The sequence below is a fragment of the Microcaecilia unicolor genome, chromosome 11, assembly GCF_901765095.1.
Source record: "Microcaecilia unicolor chromosome 11, aMicUni1.1, whole genome shotgun sequence".
Taxonomy (NCBI): Eukaryota; Metazoa; Chordata; class Amphibia; order Gymnophiona; family Siphonopidae; genus Microcaecilia; species Microcaecilia unicolor.
The window spans coordinates 184,110,445-184,128,508 of record NC_044041.1 but is presented as its reverse complement, the minus strand read 5'-3'; the positions used below and the strand labels follow the sequence as shown (position 1 = coordinate 184,128,508).

The 18,064-nt window shown below is 40.9% G+C and overlaps 1 protein-coding gene across 5 annotated transcripts in view; it reads right to left on the bottom strand.

Annotated features, from left to right (window-relative positions):
* The window catches only part of CTPS1 (CTP synthase 1), an 83,459-nt gene that overhangs the window by 56,338 nt on the left and 9,057 nt on the right, over positions 1 to 18,064 (bottom strand). For all 5 annotated transcript variants that reach the window (XM_030217929.1, XM_030217928.1, XM_030217930.1 and 2 more), the window contains exons 3-4: positions 6,457 to 6,627; positions 2,798 to 2,898 (exon numbers count right to left, since the gene is read on the bottom strand). In XM_030217929.1, coding sequence (XP_030073789.1) covers positions 2,798 to 2,898; positions 6,457 to 6,627 — 272 coding nt within the window. The remainder of the gene's footprint in view (positions 1 to 2,797; positions 2,899 to 6,456; positions 6,628 to 18,064) is intronic.

Genomic DNA, 18,064 nt, shown 5'->3' with positions numbered 1-18,064 from the left:
TGTATGTCAAATTATCCATCCTTTTTAACTCTCCACGTCTGACAAGCTAAGCTTTTCTCAAGCAAAGATAATTACAGTTATATTAATCTTCATTTACGAGATTAGACAATTCTTTCTTACTAGTCTCCTAGTACCATAAAACCTAAGACAGACAGATGATGATTGAGGTGGAAGGTCAAGAGAGAAGGAAGCAGGCTATCAGCCAAAGAAGTGCCAAATTTGACAATGAGGGTTCATAAATGAACAAAGCCTTCAGAGGAGCAGACAAATATATCATCTTATTTTGAAGGTGGGTCCCTTGAGAACAAATTGCAATTGTTTAATTTGCCATATAAAGGCAAGGGAGCTGATATTCAAAACGATTTAAGCGGATAGGAGAGGCTCCTATACACTTAAATCACTTGTTGTCACCTACTCTTCTGATATTCAGTGGCACTAAAGCGGGCAGTGCTGCTGGATATCGCCTCTGACCGTTGTCAAAAAAAAGGGGCAGGTCAGGGCAATATGGGGGAGGGGGGTGATAATATTCAGTGCCAGGACCCACACAGCTAAGTGGTCAAATTTAGGACATCTCAAAAACTGTCCTAACTTTGGCCGGCCTAGATATGCCAGTCCTGGCTCTAATATTGGGACAGGGCCGTGTAACTTTTTTTTTTTTTTTTTAATTTAAAAAAGAAAAATGCCCCGAGTCCCCTCCCGCCCCCTTGACAATGGCCCTCTTTCCTTTCCCCCTTTGCCTATCTGTGGCATGAAATCTCCGCCCAGAGGACACACTGCCTCCCCCCCCCCCCCCAAGCAGTCCACGTAGGCCCTGAATTAAAATGGCTGCTGCGACCTGTCTTGGTAGCTCGCAAAAGGAAAGAGGGTGATTGTCGGGGGGGGGGGGGAGCAGAAGGGGGTTTGGGGCTTTTTTTTTTTTTTTAAATAAGAACAAAAAAAAATAAATTATGCAGCCCCAGCCCGATATTCAGCCGGAGCTGCATAACTCTTATGTGGGCTTGGCTGAATATCGGCTGGAACCTCATAAGCTCCAGCAGCCTGCCCGCCCCAATTTAACCTCCGATATTCAGTGCTGGTGCCTGGACATGGCCCAACACTAAATAACATGGGATAAAATGTAGCCAGCGACGATCAGCGTTTAAAAAAACGCTAACTGACGCCGGCTGAATATTGGGGAGAAGGTCTTCTTGCCAGTGCTTCAACAAGGGGGTTCTGTGCACACATTTCCCACCTATTCCTAGCCACAGGATCCTCCCAAAAAGCTGTTAAGAGAGACAATCTCACTGAATTCCAATTTTTTGGAACGCTTAACATTTGCTAGATTTTATAGAAAACATCATGATTCATGAAGCATAATCAGGGTGCATGGCTGCTTTTTGTTTACCATAGGGGTCCTTATTATTACAACAGTGCATTATTGATTTAACACAATTTTCAAAATGAAAAGAAACATACCATTAAGGGAAGAATGTTAAATTTATAAAAAGGTCAAGCTAAAAATAGGGCATGTACAAAAATCAGTTAATATTGCAGGTGCAATCAAAGCATTGTTCCTAACTTTTGTCTTGCAATTTGAGAGTTGATCTGGCAGCTCTGCATATAGTAAGTCTAACTTCAGCTACTAAATAAACACGGCAGGGAGGACTTGCCTCCCTCTTTAGTCTAAAATGCGATACTGTGAAAATGCTTGCCCTCTACAAAATAATACATTGGATGGATGAAGGAGACCATATATAGTATGGACAACCCCTTTACCTTCCAGTGTATGCATAATGAATGAATACATCAAAGAGAAGACTTGATAATGTAGGGAGCATTTTTTCAAAACGGCTATATCACTCCAAGAAAGAACTGAAAAAGGCAAATCGAGCCTGAAGCAAAACAGCTCCACCTCTGTATGGATGACTGTACTGCAGCTGTTCAAGACCAAACAGACTCAATATGGACATTCTTACCATGGCTGCCACAGCACCTGTGGGACTGCCCTACCAAGCGAGGGGCCACCCTACTTATGCTAGAGCACTGAGCGAGCGAGCATTACTTGAAGGCCCAAGGGTACGTTGAAAATTCGAGGACTGCCACAGTAGGTATTTCAGTATCTATGGACAATTGCAACTGCCTTACAGAACAAAATCCACACCTAAAATCACATGCGGAGATTTACAAATAAAATATCTATCTGTTGTCTGCTGGTTCTGTCCTCCCTTCATCCCCAACTCTACCCATTTGCTTAGTTACCTAGGTAGAATTATTAGAAAATTGTCCACTTAATGAGCATGCATTAATGATGAATGTAATGAATCAATTCACTATTACCTAGCTTAAGTAGACAACCAGATAGTAGATGAGGAAGAGAAATGGATTTAGAACTGATGGGCAGACTAGACAGGTCATATTTTTCTGCCATCATATTCTATGTTCCAATGAGCTCTACAGGCAGAATTCTTTTCAAATTTAAGCATCTATGAAAGCATCTCTCAAGAACAGAACTGATGTTACAACATTCTTTTTTTGTCTTTAGTTTCAAATAACTTCCATATCACCACACTTGGAACAGCAAACATAGTTAAAATATTCTACGGTTCCGATTTTACTAGACTTTTCTCCCATAGATGCAAAATGGAAAAAAAAAATGTTTCAGTACTAAGCTGGCCCTAAATATGTGTTAAAAATATCTAGCATCATTAACGGATGTTCATGGGACAAAATTTTCTACAGGATTCTATCAAAGTCATTCTCCAATGCAAAACCGTTTTACTTATATATTAAAGAGAGGTAAAAGAAGAACGGGACAGACCTCAATGACACACACTTGGGGTTCAATACCATCTTCGTCTACTGGAATCAGTGCTTGCCGCATCACCCATTCCTGAATGGCATCTGTGATGTGTGGAACCACTGCAGAGAGAAAGCAGTGGTTACAAATAGCACCTTTTTTCCACCGACAATTCTTACAACAGCGTTAGAGATTCTAGGACGTGTTATATCAAGATGGTCAAAACAAAAGCAGTTTTGCCTGTACTTTTCCCTTTTGAAAACTGGTGCAAAGCTGACTATGCAAACTGTCCTGAAAATTGTCCCCAGAATGCTACAAAACAATTTCTTCAAGAGACAGCCTTATTTCAAATTTTAAAATACTACATGGCATGAATGATATAGGACATCAATCCCAATTTTATTTATATTTTAAGTAGAGAACTTAACGAAATCCCACGGATAGTCACAATACAACAAAGCAGTGGGTAAAAAACCAGGAGTTCCAGAGTGAAGGTGAACCAAACTTAGTATATTGACTCGACACAACGTTGTGTTTCGGCCAAAGGGCCTACATCAAGAGTCTACAAATAAATATATATATAAACAAAATATAAAAGAATATAACACTAAAAACAAATGATAATACATATATAATCTGAAAACTGTGCAAATATCAAATGAGAAAATAAAGAACAAAACAGCTAGAGCATTCATATGTCATGAAACATGAACATCTTGAAAATAAAGCTTAAATCATATATAACAAATATAAAATTTAAAATTTAAATGCTATGCAAATGTGATGTGATTTTAAAGTGAAAAGCTAATATAAAGAACAAAACAGCAAGAGCATTCATATAACATGAAGCATAATAGTAAATTAAACCTAAAACATATATATGTCAAACTGAATGACATTGATATGAGTAAATACTTCCATTTTCTAAAAAAAAATGAACATACACAAAATGAAACAATCCAGAGAAAAAGTCGGAGAAACCTAAATACTTGAGTTGAGACCAATAATGATGATCCAGAATTAGCAATGTTGTAAATTACAGTCTGTATTGTACTGGTCTGTGAAAATAGTAAAAAGCACACTACAGTGCAATGAAGTGGAAAGCCACTGCCTGAAGACCTCATAAAGAAGTGTTGAAAACGAGAGCTCAGTGAGACTGTTGAAACCACTTTTTTTAGAAAATGGAAGTATTTACTCATATCAATGTCATTCAGTTTGACATATATATGTTTTAGGTTTAATTTACTATTATTATGCTTGTTATATGAATGCTCTTGCTGTTTTGTTCTTTATATTAGCTTTTCACTTTAAAATCACATCACATTTGCATAGCATTTAAATTTTAAATTTGTTATATATGATTTAAGCTTTATTTTCAAGATGTTCATGTTTCATGACATATGAATGCTCTAGCTGTTTTGTTCTTTATTTTCTCATTTGATATTTGCACAGTTTTCAGATTATATATGTATTATCATTTGTTTTTAGTGTTATACTCTTTTATATTTTGTTTATATATTGTTTTTATTTGTAGACTCCTGATGTAGGCCCTTTGGCCAAAACACAACGTTGTGTTGAGTCAATATACTGATTAATAAAGTTTGGTTCACCTTCACTCTGGAACTCCTGGTTTTTTACCCAGTGCTTTGTTGTATTTATATTTTAAGCATATGGTAAACTAAGTTTAAAGACTTATGTTGTAAAGTGATGTGGCAGCTGTGTTAAGTCCACTTTTAAAAGTAATAAATAGAAAAGAAAATAAGATGATACATTTTTTGATTAGCTTTTGAAGGTAACCCTTTCTGATCTGAAGAAAGGCTATCTTCAAAAGCTAATCAAAAAATGTATAAGTTAATCCAATAAAGAAGATATCTTATTTTATTTTCTATGTTTTGTTTTATTTAAGATGTGTGTGTAAAGAACTAGAGTTTCTTGTACAACAAGAGGGACCATATTCCAGAGATATGGTGCAAGGGGAGAAGAAATTCAATCGTCCACCTTATAAGAAGGGGGTGCAAGGTGGTCTAAAATAATGCCCAGTTGCAGCAGGAGGAGACCGGAGTTCAATGACAGACTAGGGCTCCAGATCTCAAGCCAGTAGAGCCTGAGAGCCCTGCAAAGACAGCAACTGCAGCCCACAGAAGGGAATGGGACTACATAACAAAACCATAACTTGCAACAAACATTATTTAACTCTTCTTCTCTTGATTTTCTAATGTGCCTGTAATGCATATATCTAATTTCTCTCTAACATCACTGTGTATTTGTTTCATCACCAGAAGTGGCTAACGCCTCACGGTACTATGTAATTCACATTGAGCCTGCAAATAGGTGGGAAAATGTGGGGTACAAATGCAACAAACAAATAAATAAATATACCGCCTTTCTGAGGTTTTTGCAACTACATTCAAAGTGGTTTACATACATTCAGGTACTTATTTTGTCCCAGGGGCAATGGAGGGTTAAGTGACTTGCCCAGAGTCACAAGGAGCTGCAGTGGGAATTGAACTCAGTTCCCCAGGATCAAAGTCCACTGCACTAACCACTAGGCTACTCCTCCACTCATGCCACCAATAAGAGCCATCCTCATCAGTGATGTCACAATGGCTTGATTGCCTGATACTTGGCTCACTTCTGATATTGTGATGTCATAAGGGACAGGGGGAAAGGGAAATGGGACTTGATATACCACCTTTCTGAGGTTTTTGCAACTACATTCAAAGCGGTTTACATACATTCAGGTACTTATTTTGTCCCAGGGGCAATGGAGGGTTAAGTGACTTGCCCAGAGTCACAAGGAGCTGCAGTGGGAATCAAACTCAGTTCCCCAGGATCAAAGTCCACTGCACTAATCACTAGGCTACTCCTCCACTTTTTGTAGCAAGTATCAGTTAATGCACAATAACATGTGGAGGCCAAGATACATGTACATATATACCACAACCCAAAGGGAGTCACAGTTTGACCAGTGACTGAAGGATTATCACTGTAATAGTGGGGCTATAGTGGTGGGAGAAGAAATCCACAGAATAAAAAACCCCCAAAAACATAAAACCAGAAATAAAGGTACATCTCAACAGGAAAGAAAGGCATGTTCACTGTTTTCAGCTTGAGCATGTCTTGGTTCTGTAAACTCCCTCTTGCTGACAGCAAATGAACACTCACAGTAGACCCATTGCAGTAAAGAAACATTACCCTAAAAGACAATGAGGGCCACCATTAAGACATTATTTTATCACTAACTTGTGCTACTTTAGCACAGATACCATTGTATGCAATGAGACCTAGTTATTAATAACTGGGGTTAACAGTAAAATAACACATCATAATAGTAGCTCGCACTGATAACTACACCCCTAAAAGAGGTACAAAAAGTATTCAAGTCTCTGGATTGATCAGTTGGAACTAATGGAAAATGATCAGGTAAGAACTAATTTTTTAATAATTAACATGATTAAATGAGCCTCACTTTTTTTTCCCCTTTTGTTAACAATGTATGCAAATATTTTTTTGGATGGAAATTTTGCTAAAGTTCTGAGTTTTGGTGAATCAGGCCCAAAGATCAGTGGCCAAATCTAGTTCTTACAAACAGTAACATCCATGGACTTCAGCTATCCTGACAATATACATTAATGCAAAAAGTTAATCTCTATCACAGTATACCATCACAGCGTACTTACCTTGGACTGTTTTACCAAGGTAGTCTCCCTTCCTCTCCTTGTTAATGACATACTGGTAGATTTTCCCAGTGGTCAGGTTATTGTCTTTCGTTAGACGAATGTCCAAGAAACGCTCATAGTTGCCCAAATCCAGGTCTACTTCTCCGCCATCATCCAACACAAACACCTCCCCTAAAGAAAAAAATCCATAAGCAAAAGTAAAGGAGGAAAGCAGGCAGTGAAACAAAAAAAAACGAGAACACACAGGGGGAAAGAGAAAGAAAAAAAAAGTATAAGTTAAGCTACTTCATAGTTGATAATCCTATTTAGAAATACTTACTCTCTTGTGATAGTATTTAAGGAGAAATTAGATCTTACCTGCTAATTTGCTTTCCTTTAGTCCCTCCGGACCGGACCAGGATTGGACTGTTGGGTTGTGCCCGCCTACCAGCAGGTGGAGACTGAGAAAAAACTCTGACTCTAGAGAGCCAATAGGAGCCCTGGCCATTTGACCTTAGCCTCAGTATTTGAATAACAAAGCAGGAAAGAAAGAAAGAAAGAACTTCTGTGCCGTATGGAATCCTAGCAGCCACAAATTCCTCGGCAAAACCGAGTACTAGAGCTCACCAGCAACTCTCACCAGAGAAGTGGTATGGCCCATTTGTATTAGAGCTCGCCAGCAACTCTCACCAGAGAAGTGGCATGGCCCATTTGTATTAGAGCTCGCCAGCAACTCTCACCAGAGAAGTGGCATGGCCCATTCATATTAGAGCTCACCAGCAACTCTCACCAGAGAAGTGGCATGGCCCATTCATATTAGAGCTCACCAGCAACTCTCACCAGAGAAGTGGTATGACTCACTTAAGGTTTCATATATATTCCATCAACTGAGCTCACCAGCAGCTCTCGGCAGAGAAGTGGTATGACATATTTAAGGCTTTATATATATTCCAGCAACTGAACTCACCAGCAACTCTCACCAGAGAAGTGGTATGACCCATTAAGGTTTTATATATATTCCAGCAACCGAGCTCACCAGCAACCACCAGAGAAGTGGTATGGACCACGCAAAGTCTTTTTTTTTTTTTTTTAAACATTCCACGTGTGGTAAAGGAACGAATACACTTCCAAACTTAATAAAAGAATCTAAAGAGTTGACAGAACATGGGAGGGGCCTGGTCCGGTCCGGAGGGACTAAAGGAAAGCAAATTAGCAGGTAAGATCTAATTTCTCCTTCCTTAGCATCCCTCCGGACCGGACCAGGATTGGACTGTTGGGAAGTACCAAAGCAGTAATCTTACGGGAGGGACAGACATTGAGAATGTGGTAGAGTCCCTGAAGACACCCAAACTAGGATGAATACGAAGCCAAAGCTTGACGATCCAAGAACCGCCAATAAACTAAATAGAATGACTACAAAGCAAAAAAGCTGAAGCTGAAAAGTCCAAGCGACGCTGAACATTGTCCCCTACCGCATCAGTGCAGCGCAAAGGACAGAGAGACTCGAGAAAAAACGACTGAAAGAAGGATGACAAAGGTAGAAGCAGAGCCGCCTGGCAACAAAAAACTGCAATGAATCTACCTCAGCTGAGAAAGTGGAAACCGAAATCCTGAAGTACAATACTCCAGATATTGTAGACTATTGCTGACCTAGCAACAGATTGGAAGTATGTAAAGCCTGTCAGTGAGAAAGTACCTGATCACTAGAAGCTAAATAGGTAAAAACAAGAATGCAGTTAAATACTATGCAGAAGAAGAAGGTACCTAAATCCTTGCTGCAAACTAGACTGAAGGTCCAAATAAACTGACAGCCGCTGCAGTTACCCAACATGAAAAAAAAAACATATCTCAGAGCGCAATTCAACTGAGAGAGAAAGAATCATCTGTAGCTGTTGCCTCTGCAAGCCAATCACCTGAGACTCTTGTTGTAGACCCCAATTAGTGAAAACGGGAATAAATCAACAGTAGACACTTGTTAGTACCTTTCATCTGTTAGAAACATATAGAAGTCTATAAAACACTACACAGTTCCAGGAACAACATGTATAGAATGTTTGTACGTTTAGGAATCTAGCCAGGTGCTCATGGTCTGGATTGGCCGTGGACAGAAAGGTGGGCTCAATAGGACCTTTGAGCTTTTCCCAGTGTGGAATTACATATGTACTTATGTAGTAGAACTATAAATATACATATATATTTTCACAGATGCAGCCATCAAAAAACTGGTCAGTGTGTATATGCTCCCGGCATACCTGCAGGAAGAATGCTCAATCTCAACCACCAGACCACTAGTGAGAATACAGAGGCCAACTGAGCGGAGGGATTCCATCAGAGATAAATATCTGGATACGAGAGGGCATCTATCTCTGCCACTGACAAGTCTTTTTAGCAAGAGAGTAAGCGAGGCACATGGAAGGTCAGAGCGAAAAGAAATAGTTGTAGAACTGGGACCTCCCCTTAAGGTACTATCCACTGAGAACTCTTTTTTTTTTTTTTTCTTCAATGGTCACGAAATTGAGAGAGTGAAAAGCTGCCCAAAAAAGACTACAGAGACTCCAAAGCGAATGAAGAAAAAATTCCTTCTTGGGAGCTAGAAAGTAAAATTTTACTCTGCAAAATAGAGCAAGGTAATGGCCGAAGGCCAAAGAACATCCAGAGAAAACAGAAAGTGGGACGCTTGTAGAGAAGACAAAAACAGTCTGCGCCAACTTGACTAAACAATGAGAGAAAAAATAGAAACATGCTATGAAATCTAATGAGATCACACGAGAGCTCAAAAGAGATCTCAAATGAGAGACCTGGCTACATGCACCCCATAACCTAGGGTGTGCCCGAAATGCACCACCCGTTGCTTGACCTGACAACTCTGCCAATAAGACTGTCTGTAATGAACCAGACATCTATGGAAAGGATGAAACGACGAGACGTAGTTTCATGAGCGCCGCTGCTACTACGACCATAACTTAAGAAAAAAGTGCGCGGAGCCAACGCGAGACCGAAGAGCAGGGCAAGAAAACTGGTAATGAGGACCTTATCATCCTCGTATCACGGACATTACTCCTCCTATACTGAGATGTACTAAGATGTACCGACCCACATCCATAAGAAATGAATGTGGTACTTGCAACCTGGATTGACCACAACTGAGAACAGGATGCTGGGCTTAATAGACTCTTAGACTTTCCCCGTATGACCATACTCATATACTAATAGCAAAAATGCACAGGAAGTGAAAGAATCCCCTTCCAATTGAAAGGAAGGTCTGGAATGAGGACATATAGAATGAAAGTGAAAGGATCACCATATGTTGAGCGTGGACTGAGACACACTGGCCTTTAATTTTACCGGATCTCCCCAAACCTCGTATCATGTCATGCCTCCTTCCTCACTGAGATGTACAGAGATGAACAGATGCACACTCACAAGATATGAATGTGGTATTTGCAATCTGGATTGACCCCATCTGAAAACAGGATGGGGACTCTTGGCCTTTCCCATTATGGCAACACTTATGCCCTTATGGCAAAAAATGCACAGAAAATGAGTGAATCTCCTTCCAAGAGAAAAAAAACTCTGGAGAGAGGAAGAATAAAATGAAAATGAAAAGGAATAGACTTGGAAAATACCTATTACGGAAAAGGTGGTGAATTTGTGCCACAGGAGACAAGACTGTACCTGACATCAAGAAAGCTTGAAACAAGACCCTAAAATCTGTAAGGAAGAGAAAGGGATAGCAGATGTTATGGATGGTCATACTGGACAAAACCAGAATGTTTACCATGTGCCCAGGCTGAATAGATAGAGGAAACAAAAATACAAGTAGATGGCATGAGGACCTCCCACTATCCTTAAGTGGGAGAAAATGCAAATTGACCTGATAACTTTACTCCCTAAGTGGACATATATCTTGTAAGTCCTAGAAGAAAACTAAGATAACACATGAGAAACTCCAAGACAGTTGGAAAGTAGAGAAGATGTGAATAAAACATGCCTTCTAAAGCATCTGAGAAAACTGGGTGCTCGGTAGACAGGACTGAGTCTCCTAGAATATGAGAACCATCTGAACCATGTAGCCTATGCAGCTGTCATCTGCTATGCCAAAGAGAACGCATAGCCATGAAAGAAAATTGCTGAAAGGAAGTAAGACCTTATGTCCAGAATTGCAAAGTACGCAACAATTGAGTATCAGACAATGTATTTCATTGCACATGGCATCTGAACCATACAGCCTACGCTCTAGAGAACGTTTGTTAAGATCTTAAAACACTGTATAAGAACATAGCCACGGAGGAAAATTTCCTAAAAGGAATTAAGATCTTATGTCCAGCATTGTAAAGTACCAAACAACAGACTATCCGGCAATGTAGTTCTATCCACATGACATCTGAACCAGATAGCCTATGCCATAGAAAATGTTTGTTAAGTTCTTAAAAACACTGTATAACATCATAGCCCTGAAGGGAAATGCTTTGAAAGGAACTAAGATATTATGGCCAGATTTGTAAAGTACTAATCAATTGACTATTAGACAATGTAGTCCTATTCACCAGGAAATGAGAAAGACACAGAGTGACACACACTGGACCTCCATAAAAACTGCGCTAGACAATAGCAAAGACCTTTCCTCCAAACATCACACACAAGGGAAAGGAATAGGAAGGAGAAATTAGATCTTACCTGCTAATTTGCTTTCCTTTAGTCCCTCCGGACCGGACCAGGATTGGACTGATGGGTTGTGCTCGCCTACCAGCAGGTGGAGACTGAGAAAAAACTCTGACTCTAGAGAGCCAATAGGAGCCCTGGCCATGTGACCTTAGCCTCAGTATTTGAATAACAAAGCAGGAAAGAAAGAAAGACCTTCTGTGCCGTATGGAATCCTAGCAGCCACAAAGCACTCGGCAATGCCAAGTATCAGAGCTCACCAGCAACTCTCACCAGAGAAGTGGTATGGCCCAATATGTATTACAGCTCACCAGCAACTCTCACCAGAGAAGTGGTATGGCTCACTTGTACTATAGCTCACCAGCAACTCTCACCAGAGAAGCGATATGGCTCACATGTAATATAGCTCACCAGCAACTCTCACCAGAGAAGTGGTATGGCTCACTTGTCTTATAGCTCACCAGCAACTCTCATCAGAGAAGTGGTATGGCCCACTTAAGATTTTATATATATTCCATCAACTGAGCTTACCAGCAACTCTCACCAGAAAAGTGGTAAATCATATTTAAGGTTTTATAGATATTCCAGCAACTGAGCTCAGCCACAACTCTCACCAGAGAAGTGGTATGGCGTATTTAAGGTTTTATAGATAGATTCCAGCAATTGAGCTCACCAGCAACCACCAGAGAAGTGATATAGACCACGTAAAGTTCTGTATATATATAGTATTGTTCCACGAATCGTAAAGGAATGAATACACTTCCTACTGAATACACTTCCTACTTAATAAAAGAAGCTAAAGAGTAGAGAGAACATGGGAGGGGCCTGGTCCGGTCCGGAGGGACTAAAGGAAAGCAAATTAGCAGGTAAGATCTAATTTCTCCTTCCTTAGCGTCCCTCCGGACCGGACCAGGATTGGACTGATGGGAAGTACCAAAGCAGTAATCTGAAGGGAGGGACCCTATGAAAACTGCAGAGAAATGTTCATGCTGCATAGGCCACCTGGCGACAACTAACATGTAGTGTGTCCCAATGAGCAAAATAAAATGAAAGTAGGACTAAGTTGCCAACTTACCAATGTGCACTGAGAGCACCAAAAATCGCCATAGTAAGAATAGAGCCCGCTTCTGAAGTTGTGGAATATGTTGTAATACGCTGTGGAACTGCCCTCTCAGCGAGAAGAGAAATAGACATTCTCATTTCCTTGATCCTTCGCGATATAGCGGGTTAGAAACAATGAAAAACTTGTACGCCTACTGGCTAGAAGGACAAAACCAATAAGAAAAAAACGATTGGGAAAGGTGAAAACTTTAAACTACAGCAGACCGAAAAGAAGTTACCAACCGTAGAAGTATTCCACACATAGATCTACTTGCTGCAATGGTTACTAGGAAACACTGCTTGAAGAGGAAAACTTTATAGAAAAAGTTATGGCTACTAGAAAACAGAACTTTAAGAGTCTGTTCACCTAGTTCACCTAGCTGGTGGACGAAACGGGGGGTACAGATGCAGGACTCCTTTAAGAAACCGCTTTGACAGTGGATGCTGCATAAGCATGCGGTTGTCAACAGTATCATGCATCACTGATAGAGCTGCCAAATGAACTCTAATGGATGAGTAAGACAGACAAGATTTCGCAAGATGCAGAAGACATCCCAAAACATGCAAAATGGATACTGTTTGTGGAATGAAGTGGCGAGAGGAGCACCACAGAGTGAACTGTCACCACTTTGATTCATAGGACTTTAATGTAGATTTCTGTCTGGAAGCAATTAAAAATTGAAGTACTTCCTGCGAAAATATCAAAGATGTTGCGGACCCAGTAACCACGCCATAAGTTTGAGTGACTGGGGGTCCGGATGTAGAAGGGTGCCTTGGTTCTGCGTAAACACCTAGTGAGATGACGGAAGAAACGCATAAAGAAGGTTGAAAAACCCCTGCTGGACGTTGGCATCTGTCCCTGTCTCCGTCAAGACTGTTGCTGAACGGAAGAAGCAAGAAATGTTCGTGAGCCTGAAGGCAAAAAGAGATAGCCCTGAAGTGTCGCAGTGAGGAAGTAAGGCTGAAAAAATGAGAGTCCATTCACCTAAATGCAGGGTGACACAACTAAGAAAAAATGAGTACAAACTCAAGAGTATATACTCTTAACTCCTCCTTGGCGGATGACATAACCCATTGCCATGGCAAGGACCAACATAGCTCTCTCCGCCTTGTTTGTCAGTAGGGAAAACAAAATTCACCCGAAGGTAAAACGAATTGCTGAGGTCCCCCAGAAAAAAAAAATATACAAACAAGCTTCTGCCAAAAAGTGTACTGCACGAAGCATCCCAATGACAGAACTAAGGTTCTTGAGATAACTAGATGACACTTAAATAGTGCGATTGATGACCCTGAGATTCGCAATAGGATGAAGGAAAATTCCTTCTTGGGCATTAGAAAGTAAAATTGCATTCTGCAGAATAGAGCGAGGAAATGGCCGAAGGCCCAAGGTCACCAAGAAAAATATAAACTGGGATGTTTGCAGAGGAGACAAAAGACTGTGCGCCAACCTGACTAAACAAAGAGAAAATCAGAGATATCTGATGAGAGATCAAATGAGAGATCAAATGAGAGGCCTGGCTACAATCACCACCCAACCTAGAGACTGTAAGAAATGCAACACCCGGTGCGTGACCTGAGAACTCTGCTGATAAGACTTTCTCCAATTAGGCAGTCGTCTAGGTAAGAATGAAATGACCCTAAGAGCGCAATGAACATCCTCTTAGATCTATAAAAGAACGGAAGAGAGAGTACTGCTGAAAATGACCGGTTAATGCATAAGCAAAAAACTAGCCATTCTCTGGATCCTGAGGAGAAGAGGAAGGGTGACCAAGGACACCAGTTAAATAGGGCTACAAACTCCAACCCTATCTCTATGGCGTTCCATAGTTGGTTAAGTTCTGAATATAGAAAGTTCTGAATATAGGAGTCCACCAGCTATGGTAGTACGCTCCGGACAGAAAAAAATTGTCCCAGTATGAACGTCTGATTCACCGGCCTGTAATTTCTTGGATCTCCCTAATCCACATACCACTAATCCACGTACCACGGTCATGCGTCCTCCCTCAATGAGATGTAGATTGTAAGCTCCTTTGAGCAGGGAACGTCCTTCTTTGTTAATTTGTACAGCGCTGCGTAACCCTAGTAGCGCTCTAGAAATGTTAAGTAGTAGTAGTACCAGACTCACACCCAATAGATATGAATGTTGAGCTTGTTTCAGGTTAAAACACCGAACCTAGGCCCAGGGTCCCCAGTGTTCCTAGTGGTGAACAGCCATGGCAAATATTGTATGCGTTAGTTTGCAGAATTACTGCAAAGCCTTGCTTTTGGAGCAGAGATTTCTGTTCGATACTCTCGTGAGAGGTTTTTTTTTTTTTTTTTTTTTTTTCCTTCCTTTAATGCTGTTCTGGCTGTAGAAAGGTGGACATTTGAGCTTCCCCAGAATGACAAAACTTATGTACCTATGCCCATTAGATATGAATGCTGGACTTGATGGACTTTAGGCCTTACCCAGCATAACCATACTTATGTACCTATGGCATAAATACACAGGAAGTGAGTGAATCCCCTTCCAATTGAAAGAACACTCTGGACTGAAGGCGCATAGAATGAAAATGAAAAAGGACAAACTTGGCAAATACCTGTAACGAAAAAAGTGAAGTTGTGCCACAGCCACTTGGTGAAGGCAGTGTAGACAAGACTGTATCTGAATTCAAGAAAGCTTGATATAACATCAGGTCTCTAAGGAAGAGGAAGAGATAGCAGATGGTATGTATAGGCATACTGGACCAAACCAGGATGTTTATAATCTGCCAATGCTGAACTGATAGAGTAGAGACAAACACGAGTAGATGGTTTGAGGACCGTCCACTATCTTTAAGTGAAAGGATGACTTTATTCTCTAAGTGACCATATGTCCTGTAAAAACCAGAAGAAAGCTAAAATGAAAAATGAGAGGCTTCAAGGCAGTTGGAAAAGAAGGGAAGACATGAATAAAGCATGCCTGCTAAGGCAGCTGAGTGATTGGGAGCTTGGTAGACAGGACTGTCCCTCAGAGAATATGAAAGAGCTGATATATCCCCATGGCATCTGAACAATATACTGTATGCCTCTAGAGAAGGCTTCTTAAAGTCGGAAAAAGAAAACACTGTATAACACTACAGCCATTGAGAGTGTCTGTTAAGTTCTTAAAACACTATATAACATCATAGGCATGGAGTAAAATGCTTGAAAGGAACTAATATATTATGGTCAGAATTGCAAAGTACCAATCAATTGACTCTTAGACAATGTAGTCCTATTCACCAGGGAATGAGAAAGACAGAAATTTACTCTATGCCTATAGAGAAAGTTTCTAAAGTTCTTAAAACACTGTATAATACTACAGCTATTGAGGAAAATGCTTGAAATGAATTATGATATTATGATAAGATGTAGATTTTCCACCAGGCAATGAAAAATGACTGAGCACCAGAAAAAACTAGTGTTAACAGCCCCGTGACACATAGAAATTTAAAAGAAGAAAAGCTTGTTATATATTCATATATGAAAGGAGCCCCCTTTCAACCAAATATTGCCTGCTGATGTGAAGAGCATTTTAGAATACGCAGTTCAGCACATACAAAAGTGTACACATCTTGGAGCCGAACTGCTCTATGAACTGCAGCCTTACCTTCAGCAGAGAGATCCCCGACTGATAAGATGGAGGGAGAAACAAAATGGCCGCCGTTCGCTCCACTGGCCCTGTGGCGATCGTCGACAGCGCGCCAGACACCTCCGAACAAGCGGAGCCCAGTGGAACGGCGAAGAAACAACAGCCGGTGAAAATGGCCCCGAAAAAACTGGAGGCAGCACCGGACCCGAAGAAACCTTGAAGGGAGAGCAAAATTTACACGTTCCGGCTGCGTGAACTGCGCGACGCTGACCGACAGCAGCTGTTTGAACTTTTAAGCCATATCGGAAAAAACAGGTGGCCGCGCTTACGCGGTTCGCACATTTCTTTTTTTTTTTTTTCATTTGTTTAAACTGCCGCCGCCAAAACGCAAGAAAATGGAGGAAATTAAATCTGACGAGAAAAATCGCTGTTTAAAGTCACAGATACTGAATTATTTTCTTCTGTTTTTTTTTTTTTTTTTTTTATAACCCCTCAATCATAATAAAACACTGGAGCTGCCTGCTCGTTTGAAGTCTGGGGAAAGAAAGGCTGCTTCTTTGAATTTCCTTTTATTTGATTTAATTCTTTTAAAGCAGCTGCCTGTTAAAAGTGGCTGCCTCTCCCAAAGACGGTACACCTTTCCAGAGAAAGGGACGGCCCTTCCCTGCTAAGCCAGGGAGATGGGGAGGAAGGGGGGTGGACTCGAGACACCCGAGTTTAACACCCCCGAGGCTGTCAAAGAAAGAAGAGAAAGGAAACCCTGTCAAGCCTCTAAATAAGATTCCAGGCACAGAAGAATTATCACAAATATCTGTAATATCTAAAGAGAAAAGGAGAGAGACTAATGGGCTCACTTCCTACCTGCTGGGAGACTGAGAAAATACTGAGGCTAAGGTCACATGGCCAGGGCTCCTATTGGCTCTCTAGAGTCAGAGTTTTTTCTCAGTCTCCACCTGCTGGTAGGCGAGCACAACCCATCAGTCCAATCCTGGTCCGGTCCGGAGGGACGCTAAGGAAAATGGTTATTTTGGAGCTGAGATATAATTTAATTCGCCCCATTGTCTAAAACAGAGAATTCCCGACTGAGCTGCACTTTGAATCGGAGTCTTGCCAAGAACAAAGAAATCGCCAACTAAGCTGCACTTTAATTCACAACATTGCTAGCAACCAAAAAACCAAAAAGTCCCCGACGGAGAAAAAACAGAGGGAAAAACAAAATGAGCGCCATTCGCATCGTAACATTTCTTTTTTTTTTTTTTTAATAGCTTGAAAAATACATGTAAAAATTAATTGCGGGGAAAATATACTACCAATCGCCCCAACTACCGGAGAAACAATATCTCCTTTCCATTGCACAAACAGCCAAACACAGTAAAAGCAGAAAAACGCTGCCGCATCAAGGGAAATTGCAGCTGCAGGCAAAACAATGGCGGCCAAGCGCGCCAAAATGAGACGAATAAAGTTCGGGGGAGAAAACCACTGACCACACCGACGAAGAAACAGGAAATCCGTGCCGCTGAAAAACAGATAACCTCCGATGCCGCACAAAACATGGTTTAGCCTCTGGCCCGACAGGAACCGCCGATACAGCTCCCAAGCTATACAGACCTGTCCAAGAGCGAGCACGCGCTTAACAGTTCGCGCCTCTCTTTTTTTTTTTTTTTTTACAACTACCGCCGCTAACAACGCCGGATAGCAGAGGAAAAATAATGAAGGTAACAAAAAACCACCGATTAAAGTCACAGACGCTGACTTTTCACTTTTTTTTTTTTTTTTTTAAATAGCTCCGCCAGAAAAGAAAATAAAGACTCTCCAAACAGAATAAGACAGAAGAGCTACCTGCTCGTTATAAGACTGGGGAAAGCAAAAACTACTTCCTTTAAATTCCTTTCATTTGAATTAATTTTTTAAATTTTCTTTTACTTGATTTAATTCTTTAAAAACAGCTGCCTATTAAAAGTGGCTGCCTCTCCCAAAGACGGTACACCTTTCCAGAGAAAGGGACGGCCCTTCCCTGCTAAGCCAGGGAGATGGGGAGGAAGGGGGGTGGACTCGAGACACCCGAGTTTAACACCCCAGAGGCTGTCAAAGAAAGAAAAGAAACCCTGTCAAGCCTCTAATTACGATTCCAGGCACAGAAGAAGTATTATAAATATATCTGTAATATCTTATAGAGAAAAAGAGAGAGAGAGACTAATGGGCTCACTTCCTACCTGCTGAGAGACTGAGAAAATACTGGGGCTAAGGTCACATGGCCAGGGCTCCTATTGGCTC